Below are 18033 nucleotides of genomic sequence, written 5' to 3'. Positions count from 1 at the left end.
AGAGAATAATGGGCATGAAATTGCGCTCCCCACAGGCATGGACAAGGTGCACACGTGCCCGTAGGGTCCCCGCAAGTTCCGGGTTTAGGTATGTGAAGTGCATGAGCCTGAATCTTTTGGTAGATGCAAAGGAGGAGAGTTGGACTATTTACTCAACTCCTGGCCAGTGAATGTCCTTCAAATTCTTACGACTGAAAAGCTCCTTATACACGGAATTACCATAAGTATAAATGGGGCTCCCCCTACTCCTGATAGGTTGAGCCAGCCCACGTGATCCCATTGATGCATACAAAACCCTTACACTCCTGGGATACATGTGCGTCTATGAAGGCCTTCGCGTAGAGGGCCAGGACCGCAAGTCTACGAATCTCCAGGACCACCAGGTAGAATCGTAGAAATTTTTCTGCCCGTGGGAAGCCTCTAACCGCAATTTCTGGGCCAATAAGATTGGGCAGCGTCAACACGGATTTGTGAAAGGGAAATCATGTTTGAAAAATCTGGTAGAGATTTTTGAGTTTGTAACTAGCAGAATAGATAAGGGAGACCCAGCGGATGTGTTGTATTTGGATTTTCAGAAGACATTCAATAAGTTGCCACATGAGGTTATTAAACAAAATTAGGTCTCATGGGATTGGGGATTGAGAGGATTTTAGAATTCAGCAAAGGATGACCAAGAAATTGATGGAGAAAGAAAATAGAATAAGAGTAAACTAGCAAGAGACATAAAAACAGCTTCTATAGGTATGCAAAATAGAAGAAATTGCTGAAAGTAAACATAGGTCTCCGAGGCAGAGACATTAAACAAATCGTTGTATCTGTCTTCACGGCCAAAAATACAAAAAACATTGGAAAAAGTGGGGAACGAAGGGTCCAGTGAGGATGAGGAACTTGGATTAGTAAAGATTGAGAATTGGTTAATGGACAGAAAAAAGAGTGTAGGAATAAACGGGTCACTTTCGGGTTGGCAGGCTGTAACTGGTGGGGTGCCGCAAGGATCAGTGCTTGGACTTCAGCTATTCACATATATATATATCAATGATTTGGTGAGGGGACCAAATGTAATATATCCACGTTTGTTGATAAAAAGCTAGGTGGGAATGTAAGTTGTGAGGAGGATGCAAAGAGGTTTTAAGGGGATATAGACTGGCTAAGTGAGTGGGCAAGATCATGGCAAATGGAATATAATGTGGAGAAATGTGAAGTGATCCACTTTGGTAGGAAAAATAAAAAAGCTGAGTTTTTTTTAAATAGAGAGATTGGGAAATGTTGGTGTTCAGAGGGACCTGGGGGTCCTTGTACACAAGTCACTGAAAGTTAACCTGCAGGTACAGCAAGCAATTAAGAAAGCAAATGGTATGTTGGCCTTTATTACAAGAGGATTTGAGTATAAGAGTAAAGATGTCTTACTGCAGTTAAAAATGGCCCTGGTGAGGCCACACCTGGAATATTGTGTACAGTTTTGGTCTCCTTACCCAAGGAAGGATATACTTGCCATAGAGGAAAGCAATGAAGGTTCACCAGACTGATTCCTGGGATGGGGGGGGGATTGTCCTATGAGGAGAGATTGAGCAGATTAGGCCTATATTCTCTGGAGTTTAGCAGAATAAGAGGTGATCTCATTGAAACATACAACATTCTTACAGGGCTTGACAGGGTTGATGCAGGGAGGATTTTTCCCCTGACTGGAGAATCTAGAACTAGGGGTCACAGTCTCAGATTAAGGGGTTGGCCATTTAGGACTGAGATGAGGAACAATTTCTTCTCTGAGGGTTGTGAATCTTTGGAATTTTCTGCCGCAGAGGGCTGTGGGAGCTCAGTCATTGAGTATATTTAAGACAGCGATCAATAGATTTTTGGATATTAAGGGAATCAAGGGATATGGGGATAGTGAAGGGAAGTGGAGTTGAGCTGGAAGATCAACCATGATCTCATTGAATGGCGGAGCAGGCTCGAGGGGGCCGAATGGCCTACTCCTGCTCTATTTCTTCTGTTCCTATGTTCTTAAAGTTTACATATACGTGCCTTGTGTGCAGCTTTGTTAATGACTATGCAGTTTTGTGTATTCCTCCACATTTGTTTCCATTCTATCGATTACATTTTGGTGCAAGATTATTCAATGGTAATACAATAATATACATTTAGTTGAGATTTTTATGGAACAAAGAATCTAGGCACCTTGCAGTCTCCCACTGTAATTCATTGATTTTTTTTTCTCGGGTCCTCAAAAGTAGCAATCCTCTGTCTTCCCTTCTTCATGCAATCTCCTGGTCTTTTAAAACCCAGGCAGTGTGTTAGCTCATTATTTTCTGATTTTCTTGCCTTCTTTCTTTCTTTTCAATCTGGTTCACTTCTTAAACAACGGGCCTTGTCTCTTAGCTGTGGTTTCTCAACTTAACCAGATCAAAATTGTTGATATATATTTTTACTGTTGTCACTAAACTAGTTTATTGTCTAAAAAGCCTCACTGTCAAAATAGTTGACCAGAGTGGTTTCAGTTGTGTTTGACATAACTAAGTATATATGTAGCAATCCAATAACAGGACACTTGCTTCATGAGCATTTGAGATCTACATAGATAGAGAACTCTGATTATTATCTGAGAGGTTGTCACAGAGAAGAAATAAGAGCCAGTGAGAGAAAAAGCAGAGAAAGAACAGGTGAGCTAAAGGCAGCCAAGATTTATAGCAATGTGCATGTCTTATTTTTGATCCCTTTGACACAGTTTCTGAAGTTCGGAGAAGGTCTCTGTTAATGACATGTCTCTCCTAATTTCTGCCATGCCAATGTAAACCGGAATTGCCTCTGTCCATTCACATGCATGTTGGTGGCTGCATCATACCTTATCTTTTTTCCTTTGTGCCCTTCTTTCCTGTCTCTGTCCCTTCCTGTTGCCCAATCATGCCACCTTTCTTTTCTCTCCTCTTACCTACTTTGTTTCCCCCAAGCCATCACTTATCCTTTACCTTCCTACTCTCCTATCTCCATTCTAGGCTTTAATCCCCCTTGGATAATCCAACAATCACCCTCGGTGGCTCTCTCAACAATCTCCATCGAGGCATCTGTTGCTCCCTCCTTATGGGCAGCAACCCCAACTGCTCCATCCTCCTCTTTCACCAATGTTCCTGCCCAGTTCATCTGCTGGGGGCTAACCTTACCACCTTCCTTCTTATCCCACTGACTCCATTTACCACTGCTGCCTTGGACTTCACCAGCAGATCAACAATCACTGCCCCTCTCTTCATTTTCCTCCAGAAAATCCATCCATTCACAACAAGGCCCTTGTCATCCATGACCTTATGGATAATTCCATTGATGCCCTGGCTTTGACTGAAACTTGGCTCACACATAGCAACAGCTTGTCCCTTACTGAAGTCTCACCACCGACTAAACGTTCCACCACAAGCCCCAGTTAAATCCCCACAGTTGCAGTGTGGCCTTTAATATCAAATGACATCTTCACTTCCCTTTTTTTTTGTACAATCTCCTCCTTCAAGCAACTCACTATTGTTACAATCCATCCTCTAAAATCCTCATTGTCTACTGCCCCTGCAAACATCATCCCAGTTTCACACCAAGATAGCCTCCCTCTGCTCTGAGTGACTCCTCATTTTTAGTGACTTCAGTCTGTATCTCAATTCCCCTTTCCTTCTTCCTCTGAATTTACTTGATGTTCTCACCTCCATAACTGCTTCCTCCAAAATAAATTCTCAAACCCATACTCTCAATCTTGTCATCTCCCATGGCCTTGCTTACTCCCAAGGTTTCTATCACAGACAATCTCAGACTACTTCCTTGTATCCTTCAGCACCCACAATCCCCTGGCCATTCCAACCTCACTTTCTTTTGTGTTCATTTCTGGAAAAAACTCTCCTCTTAAATCATTCACAACTGCACTTTTCTAAATCTCAACTGCCAAAACGTTGTCACTCCATTAGCTACATGGAGCTGCCAATCTAATTATCACTCCCTCATGTCCACTTCTGACGTTTTCCTCAGTCAGGTTGATCTCACTGTTATGGCCTCCATTTCTATCCCTAAGTCCCTGGGGTGCAGACTTGAGCGTATCTGAAAGACAACTGGCTTTGACATCTATAACCATATCTAGCTGCATAACATCAAGTGCTATCAGACCTTGCTCTCCTCTGCCAAAGCTGTCCAATATTTCATGCCCATCCTGGAAAACAAAGATAACCCATGGCATTTTTTCCCTCCAATACCAGCTGTCTCCTTAAGCCTCTCTCCCCTTCCCCTCCATCCTTACCTAAAACACAAGTGCAAAGAGCTCATGAACTTGAGCACTAAGATTGAGACCATCCATTCAACAGTCTTTGCTGCTTTTCCCTCTTTTTCCCCTTGCCCACCAAGCTAAACTTCTCCTCTGCCCCAGCCCTGAACCTTTATCTTTCTCCAGTTTCCCTACCTCCCCTCATACCCGTTTCAAACTCATGTATTTCTTATTGCCTTGAAATCATTCTCACTAAACGCCTGACAACCCAACTTCTCATCTGGCCCCCATTCTAGCTAAAGTTTTAAATAGTTTCCTCTTCTCGTGTACTGTGTGTCTCACTTTTAAAACCATCGTCATAACTCCTCTTCAAAAAAGGAAAGTAACTCATCCTGTCTGTCCGTGCAAACTACCATCACATCTCCAACCTCCCTTCCTCTCCTAAGTTCTTGAGCATGTTGTTCCCTCCTAAATCATTGGCCACCTTTCTTGCAATTCTGTAGTTTGAATCTCTCTAGTCTGGCTTCCATCCCTGCCACAGCACTAAAAATGGCCCTAACTAAAGTCACAAATGACATCCACTGTAACTGTGACAGTGGTGCATTAATCCTTCTCACCTCTTTTGCAGCCTTTGTCATGATCAACCACACCAACATCCTCCAATGCCTTTCCTCCGTTATCTAGCTCTGTAGGATTGATCTCACTTGGTTCCACTCTTGCCTATCTGATCGTAGCCAAAGCACCTCGAGTAATAGCTTCTCTTCCTGCTCCTATATCATGGCCTCTGGAATCACCCTGGATCTATCCTTTCCCCCTGCTTCTTCATCTACATGTTTCCCCTTGATGATGATATCATGCAAAGACATGGCATCAGCTTCCACATGTTTGCTGATGACACCCAATTCAAATCCCTGCCTCTATCATCTCTAAGACTGCTTGTCAAACATACAAGGCTGAATTTTAGCACACAAAAATGGGTAGGTTGAGTTCAGGTCAGATGTTAAAATTTAAAAAATTTGGATCACAGCCCCAAGTCGCCTCCAACCTGCCCAGTTCCAGGTTTTATGGAAGTGGGACAAGGGGCGGACAGTCAACCTGCTCCCAGTTGGTGGGTTGGCAATGTAAACATTTTAATGAGGTTGTCAGCCTCTGATTTGAAGCTTTACAGTGGACAGCCGGCTTTCCCCGGCTTCGGGAAACCCGGCAGCAAAGTGAGGCGAGGACAGCTTCAGGGTGAAGCTATGTGCCTTCACAGCACTGCTTGTGGGCCGAGGAGGAGCAGCAGCTGTGACCCCACCATGGATCTCAGCTGCCCCCATGCGACCCCAACCCTCCCAATACAAAGGTTGGTGATTGGAGCCCCTCGGGGATCACCCACCTCCACCCCCCCCCCCACCCCAAGGATCGGAGATCCCCCCCACCCCATAAAACTCCCCAGCATGTATCCGAGACTCTGCCCTGCTGCTTATGTAACTCACCCCTGCTGATATCCAGGCCACAGTCTTGGATGAGCCACAATTTCCTCCAATAAAACATCTTCAGCCCTGGCCACAAACTCCGCACCTTCACTATCAATTCCAGCCATCTCTGGCCGTTGTCTCAGGATGAACCAGACTTGTTTACAATCTTGACATCCTATTCCACCCTGTCTAAGCTTCCAACCTCAGGTATTCTCCATTACAAAGACCTCCAGCTCCGTAACATCATCCGCTTCTGCCCCTGCCGATACCTGTAAGGGAAAATGGGAAGGCTTCTCCTCCCACGAGTGGGCCCCCTGATATAGAGGGTCGACACTCGCCCCAACCCGCGTAACAGCCCCCGGAGTTAGCAGACAGATACAGATGGCAAGGTATAACGATCTTTTATTACGAACGTCCGGGAACACCTTTTATCACAGCCGCCCGTGAGTGGAGATGCTCCCCGAACAGCACTTTCATACAACTTTTATACAGTTCAAAAACCCCTCCGTTCCCTGGTAAGACCTCCCTAGATCTCTAATTGGACTACCTTATCAGTGCTACTTCTCTAATTGGACTACCTTATTCATGCTACTTTGGATTGACAGGCCAAGACCCTTGTGACCACCTTAGGCCGTGACTAGAATGACTTCATTAGGTCAGAATTTGTTGATTCTCCTTGGTGCCCATGAGTCCGCCTCGAGCCTCTTCGCAAGGTCTTATCAATGTCTGTTTAGGTTCTCACATCGTATCCTGTCGGAATATTATTGAATTGATAACTTCTGGAGCCTTGGTACAAGGCCGAAGAGAGGCCTTTTACCATCTTATTGGTCGGTGCAGGAACCAGCACTTTAACCTTTGTCCCGCTGGTACCCCTAATGCCAAATTTCTCTTACAATTCCCCCCTTTTGGCCCTTGGCTATACGCCAAGCTGGCCATATTTCCCGATAACTATCTCCCTGTCGGCAAGTTCCAAATAGGTCCGTTCAGCTGGGTGGCCATCTCCCAAGTTTCGGGACCTTCTGAGACCTTTCCTGCAGAGTTAAAAAAGGTAAGTCCTTCCTGTAGGACTGCTTAAATTTTCATCTCTTATGGCCTTAATCACAGTGCGTGCCCTGACGTATCGTTTGGCCTGTTTAATTCATGCACATGTTAATCCCATCATGACCATCAGAACCAGGCCCTGTATTACTACAAGTACATGTGATATAATTCTTATCCCATGGATGAATCTGAATATTAAGTCCAATGTTCCACAGCTTTGAGTACCAGAGCTGATCAGCCAGCATCGCGTTAGTGTCTCTCTGTAGGTTGTCTACTTCTTCCATCAGCTGGATATACTGTCGTCTTTGATTCTGGATTCCTTGCACCAAACAAAATTGTTCCTCATTTAATTCTGGTGCCTTGCAGTTCCCATACTGCCTCCTTGTACCCCTCTCGGAGGGTATCCGTGACCGTTCCGTGGATGATTTCCGTTGTCTTGGGATGTATGTGGTATCCATTTATGTTTATTTTTCCCATGGGCCTGAAACAGAAGTTAGGGTTGGTGATGACACAGGGTGTGACTCCTCCCCTGGTCTTAATCGTCGGGTTGGCTGCTCCTGTGCTCACGCATCAAATCTCCATTCCCTTGTGGAGCAGCGATTGTTTTGGAATCGTGTTCAAGAGGAGTGATACTCAGCATGCATCCGTTTGTTTGGTGGAATCTGCAATCATCATTTGTCATTCGTGGCGTACCTCGACATAAAATCACTTGATTATTTTTATAGCAATCAGTTATGTCAATGCCTTTCATACTAATTTAATTTTAATCACCCATCTGGCAGGCTGATGGTAATGCAACCGAGTTTGGTTTCTTACTTCACCGATATTATCGATCTGGTATAAGGGGTCTCCCTTTGTTGCATCATACTGTGGTATGGACAACATAAATCCGATCATATTCACCCGCCCAGTAATACATCTGAATTTTGGCACCCATGCGTGATTCTTCCTTCGTACCTCACATTTGTCATTCATTTTTTTAATCTAGAGTCCAATTGTTAAGTATGCTGTTCGGGATCCAATCTGGTATGTCCCCATTCTGGAGTTGCTCCAAGTTATGTTATACTTCACTTAATCCAGGCCCCATACCCGGAGCAAACTATCTCAGCTTGTAATCATTTACTTATGTCGTTCCCCATTGCGTGGATCAAATTTATTGTCTTGGCATGCTTCTGTAATGTATGGGCCACTTGTAACAGTTCCCCTTCCGCGCCATCTCCTAACCGCGCTTGTAGGGCTTGGTTATCCATGTCCCTCCCCAGTAAACCCCTCAAGACTACACCTTAAGTTGTTAGCCCAGTCATATATTGCATACAGGTCGATGGAATTCATCGTTGTAACCCCTGTCGCATAACCTGTGCCTAGTGTTTCCATTATTCCCCTTTTTGTTCGACCTTGTCCTGTTCCCTTTCTGACATTAAATCTCAGGATAGTGGATTCTGGGCCTTCGAGGATCGGTTGTGCCAGGTTTTAGTATAGACTTATAGGGCCCAAGTTTCCACATGATTCGTGCCTGATTTTTAGGAGCAACTGGTGGAGAACGGACTATTTTAGAAATCGCAATTCTCCACATTTTTTTTTCTGCAGTTCTCGTCAGGTAGAACAGTTCCACTTTGGAACAGAATTTTTTCTTCAAAAGGGGGCGTGTCCGGCCACTGACGCCTGATTTGAAAGTTTCCACAGTGAAAATGTACTCCAAACTAAAGTAGAATGGAGCCAGTGAAGATTTTTGTAGAACTGAAAAAACCTGTTCTACACATTAAAAAATCAGGCGCAGGTTACAAATCAGGCGTCCAGAACGAGGTGGGGGGGGGGAGAGGGGGAAGGGAACTCATTAAATTCGACAATAAATCCTTATTTATACTTCTACAAATATTATACAAATAAATCCAACCTGAATAAACATTTATAAGCCAAGAAAAGATTAAATAAACCATCTTCCTACCTGTGTGAAAGTGCTTCAGGCAGGGAGAATTCTGCAGCTGTTCGTGCTGCTGAGCGGGAGGGGAGGGGGGAGGTGGGTGGGTGGGGTGGAGGGTGGAGAAAGCCGTTCGTGTCGCTGAGGGAGGGGAAGAGAGGGAGAGAGGGTGTCGGGTTTGGTCGGCGGGGGCTGGGGGGGGAAAGCGGGTGTCGGGTCTGGTCCGGAGGCAGAGGGGAGCGGATGTCGGGGGCGGGGGGGGAGGGGGAGGAGCAGGAGCTGGCCGTGGGAGGAGCCTTATTCACGCAGCCCCAGTGAGGCCATTCAGCCAGGGCTAGGGGCTGCGTGCTTCGGGCCCCTCCCACACAGTTCGACGCCTGGAGCTACTGTACTTGCGTGCCGACTGTAGCGCGCATGTGCAGAGGTCCCGGCACTGTTTTCAGCGCAGGGACCTGGCTCCGCCCCCCCCCACAGCTCGTGCTGGCTGCGCCGAGGGCCAGAGGACCTGTAAGTAGGTGGAGAATACCGAGGATTTTTTTAGGCACGTTTTTGGCGCGAAAAACGGGCGCTCAGCTCGGAGGGGCGCCCGTTTTTTTTCTTGTGGAAACTTGGGCCCATACTTTCATTCCCACAGAAGCTAGGAAGAATGATATCCATTAGATTTAGGTTAAGTAGTCGCTGACGCACCCCAATTATACCCTTTCTTTAGATTCTTTTATTACTAGCCCCCCTTTGGCTCCGGTCTTTATGGACGGGCTTATGGGGGGACTTGCGTGGTTGTGCTGAGAAGAGTTGTTGTCCCCAGGGTGGTTGTCGGGGCAGTGGTAGGGCTTCCCATGATCCCTTTGGGCGTGTTTGGTGTCCCAGCCAGACCTTTATTGTCATCTTTCCTCCACACTCCACCTGCCCCCCCTTTTTAAGTTGTATTCCTTCTTGTTTGCGCTGCGCATGATCAATACCGGCTTCTCCATGTTATTACCATGTCACGCTTCGGGACAAACACCTTATATTCCAAAGACCTCCCTTGGTCTTTATTTTATCCCATTGGCCAGTTTTCCTAAACATCCTGGGGTCTCACCCCCCTTTTTGCTCCGTTCTGTTCCCACCCTTCTGTTTCTCTTGCGGGGTGGATTTGGTTGTTTGTTTTGCAGCTTCGTCTGCCCAGGCATGAGCTTCTGGAACTGAAATTCCATCCAGTTGGATTTCTGCGCCCTTCCCCTTTTGGTCCGATGAACTTGCTCTTGTCCTCGGAATCTACTGGCGCCCGTGGCATCGGCAGCCTGCTGCATTACAACCTTACTTAATACACTATACATAGCCATGCATTAAAATAAGTTCTGTCCTTGCTCCAGTCCTTGGCTGCTGGGATGCATATTTCGGCAGTTAAATTAAACAAAGCCCCATCTCATGTAGTTGTGTCTTTCCTGCGTGTGCTATATCTCTTGTAGTCCATCTGTATTATCCAGTGCCTGCGTGGGCCTTAAGATTCCCAGTATCCTGAGTCTCCAGAGTCGAAGTAGCCACTGCGGTCCCATCTCGGTGAGTGTTTTATCTGCAAATTTTAAACAGATAGCCTGGTCGTCACCAGGTGTTAGGTTCTGGTCTACTGATGTTTTATCCATGCATGTTGAGGTCACTCTGTGAAATCGGAAGTAAGGGTTAGATTGGGTTTGTGGACTACACTTACCCACCATGGGGTACATTGGCTCTATTGTCATAGGTAATGGTGCTATGGCTGCGCACTGCACTATCCGTCTGGTCCCATTTAAAAAAAAAAATCTCTTCCAGCTTATTTATCTTAGCTTTTAACTCTTGAATTTGTTTTGTTTGAGTATCTATCTTTTATTTGTGTCAGGCGAGTATTATTACATAGACTAGTTCTGTTTTATTTTTATTCTGATTATCCCACCATTTCCTCTATCTGTCAGATGAGTCTTTTTTATTCTATTTAGAAATCCAAATTAATAATGTCCAGTATAAAACAGCTGTCAATGGAAAGGGTTAACTCTTTTACAGGTTTGTAAGAAAGCCTGATGTCATTACGTGACTTCGCGTAATCATCTGAAAAATTCTTTAAGTCTTTGTGCCTTCAAAACTTGCTTAGAAATTAGGAATCCGTTAAAACAGCAGAAATCATTAGTATAGCCATCATAATAAAAGTCTTCTCATCAGGAAAGACGGCATTTTAGATTAAACTCCAATTTTTTCTTAACTTCTAATTCAAGTACTTGCCAAAGATTTTTTTTAAATTGATTTAAAACGAGACCACACATTTTTAATAGCTATTTTGTTTACTGAAATACAATTTTCACACACGCTGTACACATTCCAACATTTCGTTTTATTTTACGATCCCGTTCACTGGGCAAATCTTGTGTTTTATTTCTCTCAGCACAAAATCTAAACATCCGTGCCAGTTCCATTTTCTATAAGAATTTAAAAATTCAATAAGATTCTCTAATTCCCAGTTTTTTCTTTCTGTGCTGAGTTCGCATAGCTTAGATCATTTCTCATTATTTTCAAAACCCTCCTGCTTGTTTAGACTGTTCGGGACTTTTCTTGATAAACAACGTCACTTTTGGAAATCTTTCAAACTGCAGTGAAACTTTCTCGTAATTTAAAATCATTATCAATGGAGAGTGTCTTTTACCTCTTCAAATTCTTTTTTTTCCAATTAAACCAATATCTTTTTCACAGCCGATATCAACTAGTATTTAGTAAGTTATGTCTTTTTCCATCGCAAAGACCCCTTTTTTTTTTTCCAGCACCTAATTAGTGCGTTACATCTTTTTTTTTTCAGATCACCTTTCTTCAAATTAGGTTTTGTATTTTACACAGGGCTCGTGACTCCGTAAATTTGTTAATTTAAAATCATCAGACAATCGAAAACACTTTTTCTTTCAAATTCGTTCAATTTGTTTACTTTCAAAGTGGCGTCTTTATCTTTTTCTTTTCTCCATAACTAGAACGGGGTCTAGCACGTAGGCTTTGAGGGCTGCTTTTCGTTATCTTAAAATGTTCCAGTTTCAAGGTTGTAACAATGTCTTTTTCTAAACTGCTAAAGCTTGCTGTTTTAACATTTTTCAAAAGTCCCTTTTACACCTTCGCAGATAGCTCACCACTCGCCCAGGAGTTTGACTTGATCTGTGAAGGTATTTCTAGATTGTTTCCAAACCTTTTAGTTTTATTTCTCTTTTTTTTTTAAAAAAAGATCAGATTTAATTTAATATTTTTTTTTAGTTTGAATCCATCTCAGTATTTTGCTGTGCCTTCTCTTAATACCTCAAAATCCCAATTCAAATTTTGTAATTTCAATCTTCATTTAAAACTCTTTTTTTTTTTTACTGAGCTAGAAGCTTTTGCATCAAGGTTTTACACAAAGGAAAATGGGAGCGTACTTCCCCAGCTCGCAGCCGCGAGAGATCCTCACAGGCCTTTTTTAAAAGGCATTCTTTATCTCATTCCTAGACTAAATTTATGTCTTTCAACCCAATGCGTGTTTTCTTTCGGATAAGTAAATGAGCGTGTCAAATAAATTTTTTTTTTTTTAACCACCGGGACCACGTATTTTTTATCTTTTGCTCAACAAACCTATCCTTTGTGCATTTCCTAGCTCCGTAACTTATCATCCGAATAAATCCACACCTGCGTTTCTAACTTAAAATGTCTTAAATCTTCCCACATACAGGACAACACTACAAAGGGTTTAAAAAAAAACTTTCACTCTGTTTGGAAAAGTGGGTGGAGCTGCACTATTTTTCCAAACAGGCTTTCAGAAACATGAAAAATTCATTTTGCAGTGAAAAAATTAACACAAGGACTCTCGCTCAACGACAGACATTCACAAAAGTCTTTCTTCATTCAACAAAGCCTATTAATTGTTTGGCCAGCTCTATTTTTGGATCCATATGTCACTTAAGATAGTCACTATCAGCTTTTTTATGGCATTACGTAGTTACGCAAGTTACAATTGGTTTTATTCGCCTTTTTAATAGCCGTGTTACCCATCTTCTTCGGGACTATCTTGGGCACTCCCTTTAATTCGTGTTAGGTATGCAGCACGTTATTTATATCTATATGTCTTCCCTTGGCGCCGTACACTCGTACTGCCATGCTTTGGGTCAATATGTCTCGTCCCTGCACCGTGCGCTCGTACCGCTTCGGGTCAATAAACCTTCCTCTATATCTGCCCTTGCGTCGTACCCTCGCACTGCCGTGCTACCTCCACGCGCGCGTTTTAGGATGCACCTTTTGACCCCCTTCTACCCCTAGATCGTCCCTGTCCTCCGTCTCCGTCCCTCCTGGACCTGCTACAAATGGTTCTTTGTACAGATGTCCTTCCCTTGCGGCGGTTTACAATGCCACAGCTCTAACTTGAAGGTGGTAAATTAAAACATACTCACCCCAACATCTGGGTCATTGTTCTGTTCGGGAAGTCTGTACCCTGCTCGCAGCGCCAAATGTAAGGGAAAATGGGAAGTCTGATATAGAGGGTCGACGCTCACCCCAACCCTCGTAACAGCCCCCGAGTTAGCAGGCAGAGATGGATGGCAAGGTATAACGATCTTTTATTAAGAACGTCCGGGAACACCTCTTATAACAGCCGCCTATGAGTGGAAATGCTCCTCGAACAGTACTATCATACAACTTTTATACATTTCAAAAACCCCTCCGTTCCCTGGTAAGACCTCCCTAGATATCTAATTGGACTGCCTTATCAGTGCTACTTCTCTAATTGGACTACCTTATTAGGGCTACTTTGGATTGACAGGGCTACTTTGGATTGACAGGCCAAGACCCTCGTGACCACCTTAGGCCGTGATTAGAATGACTTCATGAGGTCAGAATTTGTTGATTCTCCTTGGTGTCCATGAGTCTGCCTCGAGCCTCTTCGCGCAAGGTCTTATCAATGTCTGTTTAGGTTCTCACATCGTATCTTGTCGGAATATTATTGAATTGATAACTTCTGGAGCCTTGGTACAAGGCCGAAGAGAGGCCTTTTACTTCCTTATGGGTCGGTGCAGGAACCAGCACTTTAACCCTTGTCCCGCTGGTACCCCTAATGCCAAATTTCTCTTACAATACCGATCTTCTGCTGAAACCCTCATCCATTCCTTTCTGACTTCCAGACTTTCCAATTCGAAAGAATGCTCTCTCCTGGCTAGCCAACCATTCTGCACTCTCATAAGAACATAATATAAGAAATAGGAGCAGGAGTAGGCCATTTGGCCCCTCAAACCTGCTCCGCCATTCAATAAGATCACGGCTGATCTGATCATGGACTCAGCTGCACTTCCCTGCCCGCTCCCCGTAATCCTTTATTCCCATATCGCTCAAAAATCTGTTTATCTCCGCCTTAAATATATTCAATGACCCAGCCTCCACAGCTCTCTGGGGCAGAGAATTCCATAGATTTACAAATCTCAGAGAAGAAATTCCTCCTCATCTCAGTTTTAAATGGGTGGCTCCTTATTCTGAGACTATGTCCCCTAGTTTTAGTTTCCCCTATGAGTGGAAATATCCTCTCTGCATCCACCTTGTCAAGCACCCTCATTATCTTATATGTTTCAATAAGCTCACCTCTCATTCTTCTAAATTCCGATGTGTATAGGCCAACCTAGTCAACTTATCTTCATAATTCAACCCCCTCATCTTTGGAATCAACCTAGTGAACCTTCTCTGAACAGCCTCCAATGCAGGTATATCCTTGGCAGGAGACCAAAACTGTCGCAGTACTCAAGGCGTGGCTTTACCAATAGTCTGTACAGTTGTAGCAGGACTTCCCTGCTTTTATACTCTATCCCTCTTGAAATAAAGGCCAACATTCCATTTGCCTTCCTGATTACCTGCTGTACCTGCATACTTAGTTTATGTGTTTCATGCACAAGGATCCCCAGGTTCCTCTGTACTGCAACACTTTGCAATTTTTCTCCATTTAAATTATAATTTGCTTTTCTATTTTTTCTGCCAACTTCACATTTTCTCACATTATACTCGATCTGCCAAACTTTTGCCTACTCACTTAGCCTGTCTTTACTTCTGTGTAGATTTTTTGTGTTCTCCTCACAATTTTCTTTGACCCATCTTTGTATCATCAACAAACTTGGCTACATTACACTCGGTCCCTTCATCCAAGTCATTAATATAGATTGTAAATAATTGAGGACCCAGCACCGATCCCTGCGGCACCCCACTAGTCGCTGTTTACCAACCGGAAAATGACCCATTTATCCCGGCTCTCTGTTTTCTGTTCTCTTAAAAACTTAAGCTCATTTAAAACTCTGTTGAATTAATCCTATCCTGCAAGTCCCGCTTGCCCATCACACCTGTCCAGCTGACCTCCTACTCAAGTTTAAAATTCTCATCTCTATCTCTGTTACTCCTTCAACTCTAATCTCCTCTCTTTTCCCCCCCCCCCTCCCCCCACCTTGCAGTTCTCGATTCCTCTCACTGATGTTTTGTGCATACCCTGCAACCCCCTCCTTTTACCTAACCATTGGTGGCTGTGCTTTAAGCCACCTCGGTCTCACACTGGAATTTCAGTGCTAAACCCCTCCGCCTTTCCACTCTCTCTCCTCCATTTAAAACCCTCCTTAATCCAACCTCTTTGACGAAGCTTTAAGTCACCTTTCCTAACATGTCTTTCTTTGTCTCAGCATCCATCTCTTTTGCGCCACTGCAAAGTGCCTTGGGAAATTTTTTTATGTTAAAGGCCCAATATAAATACAAGTTGTTATCTTAATTTCTAAAAGTTAAATTACACTGTTTAATTGGTGAAGTATTTATTTATTTTCATCCAATTATGATATATTCTGGGAGAGAGGGTTCTTTGCCATTTCCAAGATCATCACTTGAGGGGGAGAAAGGTGGTCTTCGAAGCCACATTCTTTCATCTGTTTGGCATTCTATTTTTGAAATTGGCCATAACACTGATGTGTTAGATTTTAAAATACGTCCTGGGATGTAATTTTATAAGGTAGATATATTTGTGGCACTGAGATGTACTTGCCTGCCTTAACACAAACAGCCAGGAGACAGATTATGTGACTCGCAAATATCTCTTCAGTTGTACAGCTGTGTAAATTTATAAAACTGACTTAATAATGCTTGGGGAAAAGAATAAATCAGCTTAATGACTGCAGCAGAAAAATCTGTTGTGTTAATTTGTGAACTTTTCCCCATGCAGAAGGGAGCTACTGTCATCATACCACATCAGGTGGAAAAATTGCCATTAACATTGACTGATGTTTGCCTTTGCTCCTTTTGTTTAGAGGTCGCTATCTTGTAGCTTTGGGCCGCTCTTGGCATCCTGAAGAATTTACTTGCAATCAGTGCAAAATGACCTTGACTGAGGGAGGATTCTTTGAGGAAAAGGGCTCTGTGTTCTGTGGAAAATGCTATGAAAATAAGCATGCACCCAATTGTGCCAAATGCAAGCAGAAGATTATAGGCGTGAGTAATATATATTTGTAGTTTTAAATACATAAACGATTTGCATAAAGCAAGCCAACATGTGAACCAAAAAATATATGCATAGTCTTTAAAATATTCATCAGAAGCACTTTGTCAAAAGTGGAAACCCAGGTAGATGGACCAAAATCTATTATTGTGTTTGTTTATTCTATTAATAGAAGGTTGAATATGCACAGAATATGTGAAATTTTAAACTGAAAATAAAATATAGGTGTACGTTCACCTAGTAATTATCCGTTATAAAAGATAAACAGTGACTCAATGAATGAACTGTAGATCTGTAGTGTCATTGATTTTGTCTGCCGCAGCAACTGTCAACTAAACAGCAAAATATTGCAATGAAAGGGGGTCTTTGTAACCCAGTAGCTTCCCTATCATTTCACATCTGAGACATCTAACCTTTACCGATTGAAGAGTCTATGGTCTGGCTGCAAGATGTGGAAAAGGGTTTGGGGAACATCAATAAAACTTCTATTAGGATCAGAGAAGCAAGAGTTGTTTCTATAGAAAAATACCACACTAATGTCATTGGGCAAATGTACACTGGAAGGACAGAGTAAAAAGAGATTTACTTTGTACCTGGCTCAAGCTATACGTGACCAGGGAGTGCTTAATGTCTAAAATAGGGAAGTGCTTCATTCACCATTACTAACAATCCTCACCTTTTTTTGACCATACAAACGTCAAAATGCAAATGATATAAAAAAGCTGTGATATAAATTTTCACAATGGCCTATCATAGACATATTTAATCATCATCATGAAAACTGGCTGTACTTGAACTTGGCTTACCTCAAAACCCCCCAAAATGGCGTTGAGGCCCACTGCTAATAGAGTTTGCGTTACATATCTACTTTATTTATCCTAGCTATGTCTAAACAAATATAGTCAGTGAATTACTTGAAGTTAGCTTGTGTGCTAAATTAGCTGAAAAATCACCAGAAAAAAATGTCAAGCTCTGCCCGTGTGAGTTTTCTTTCCCAAAACTAACTTGCATTTTTTGTTTATAGGAAATTATGCATGCCTTGAAGCAGACATGGCATGTTAAGTGCTTTAATTGTGCTGCGTGTAAAACCCCCATCCGCAACAAAGCATTTTACATGGAGGAAGGTCAACCCTACTGTGAGAAAGGTAAGTAGATTATGTACTACAGAAGAAGTTGAGCATACTGTCTGGTAAACATGTGCTTGGTCAAAGTTGGATTCATTGTCTTTAAGACTAAAGTAGCTTTTTGCACAAAAATCAAATATGTAACTCAATATATTCATTTCAAAAACATTTATTCGCAGACCATTTTAAATTAAGTTATGGATCTAAACATTCTTGCATATTCGTAATATTAAAAATCATTTTGGTAGTATACAGTAACAGAACTATTTAGAAACTCTGGCAGCATTCACCAACATAACATTTATAATGTTATCCCATCATTGGTTACAAATCCAATCTCGCCAGCTGTCCATTGAACATGGAGACAAATAGTCTAAAAGCAGTAAAACATGAAGAATAGCGGTACAGATTGAACCTCCCTTATCCAGAACCCTCGTGACCTGGCATGTTCCAGATAAGGGATTTTTCCGGACCAAGGGTGGTCACATTAAATTGGATGGTACAGGTACTGAGCAAGGGGATATCGGAGCTGGCTGGCTTGGGGCTCGGAGTGCAGCAGAGAGATCATTGGTGGGGGGAGTGAGGGGATTGCGGGGTCAGGCCAGTAATTGCGGGATTCGGCAGCGAGGAAGGACTTCAATTTGTTCATGTCGGAGTTCTGCGCATGTGCCACCCGGTGGCCGGAAATGGTTCCAGATGAGGAGTGGTTCCGGATAAAGGAGGTTCAACCTGTCATATACAGTGTAAATGACTGCAAACTCATCTGCACATTAGCACTGTGTCTTTCCAGTCAGGAAAGAATAATT

The 18033-nt window shown here is 43.0% G+C and overlaps 1 protein-coding gene across 2 annotated transcripts in view; it reads left to right on the top strand.

Moving 5' to 3' along the window:
- Positions 1–18033, top strand: part of pdlim7 (PDZ and LIM domain 7) — a 165879-nt gene that overhangs the window by 140120 nt on the left and 7726 nt on the right. For both annotated transcript variants that reach the window (XM_070878487.1, XM_070878486.1), the window contains exons 7-8: positions 15916–16096; positions 17128–17248. In XM_070878487.1, coding sequence (XP_070734588.1) covers positions 15916–16096; positions 17128–17248 — 302 coding nt within the window. The remainder of the gene's footprint in view (positions 1–15915; positions 16097–17127; positions 17249–18033) is intronic.

Source organism: Pristiophorus japonicus, chromosome 4 (assembly GCF_044704955.1).
Source record: "Pristiophorus japonicus isolate sPriJap1 chromosome 4, sPriJap1.hap1, whole genome shotgun sequence".
Classification (NCBI taxonomy): Eukaryota; Metazoa; Chordata; class Chondrichthyes; family Pristiophoridae; genus Pristiophorus; species Pristiophorus japonicus.
Note: the sequence above shows the minus strand (reverse complement) of the source record. Positions and strands in the feature narration are given on the sequence as shown.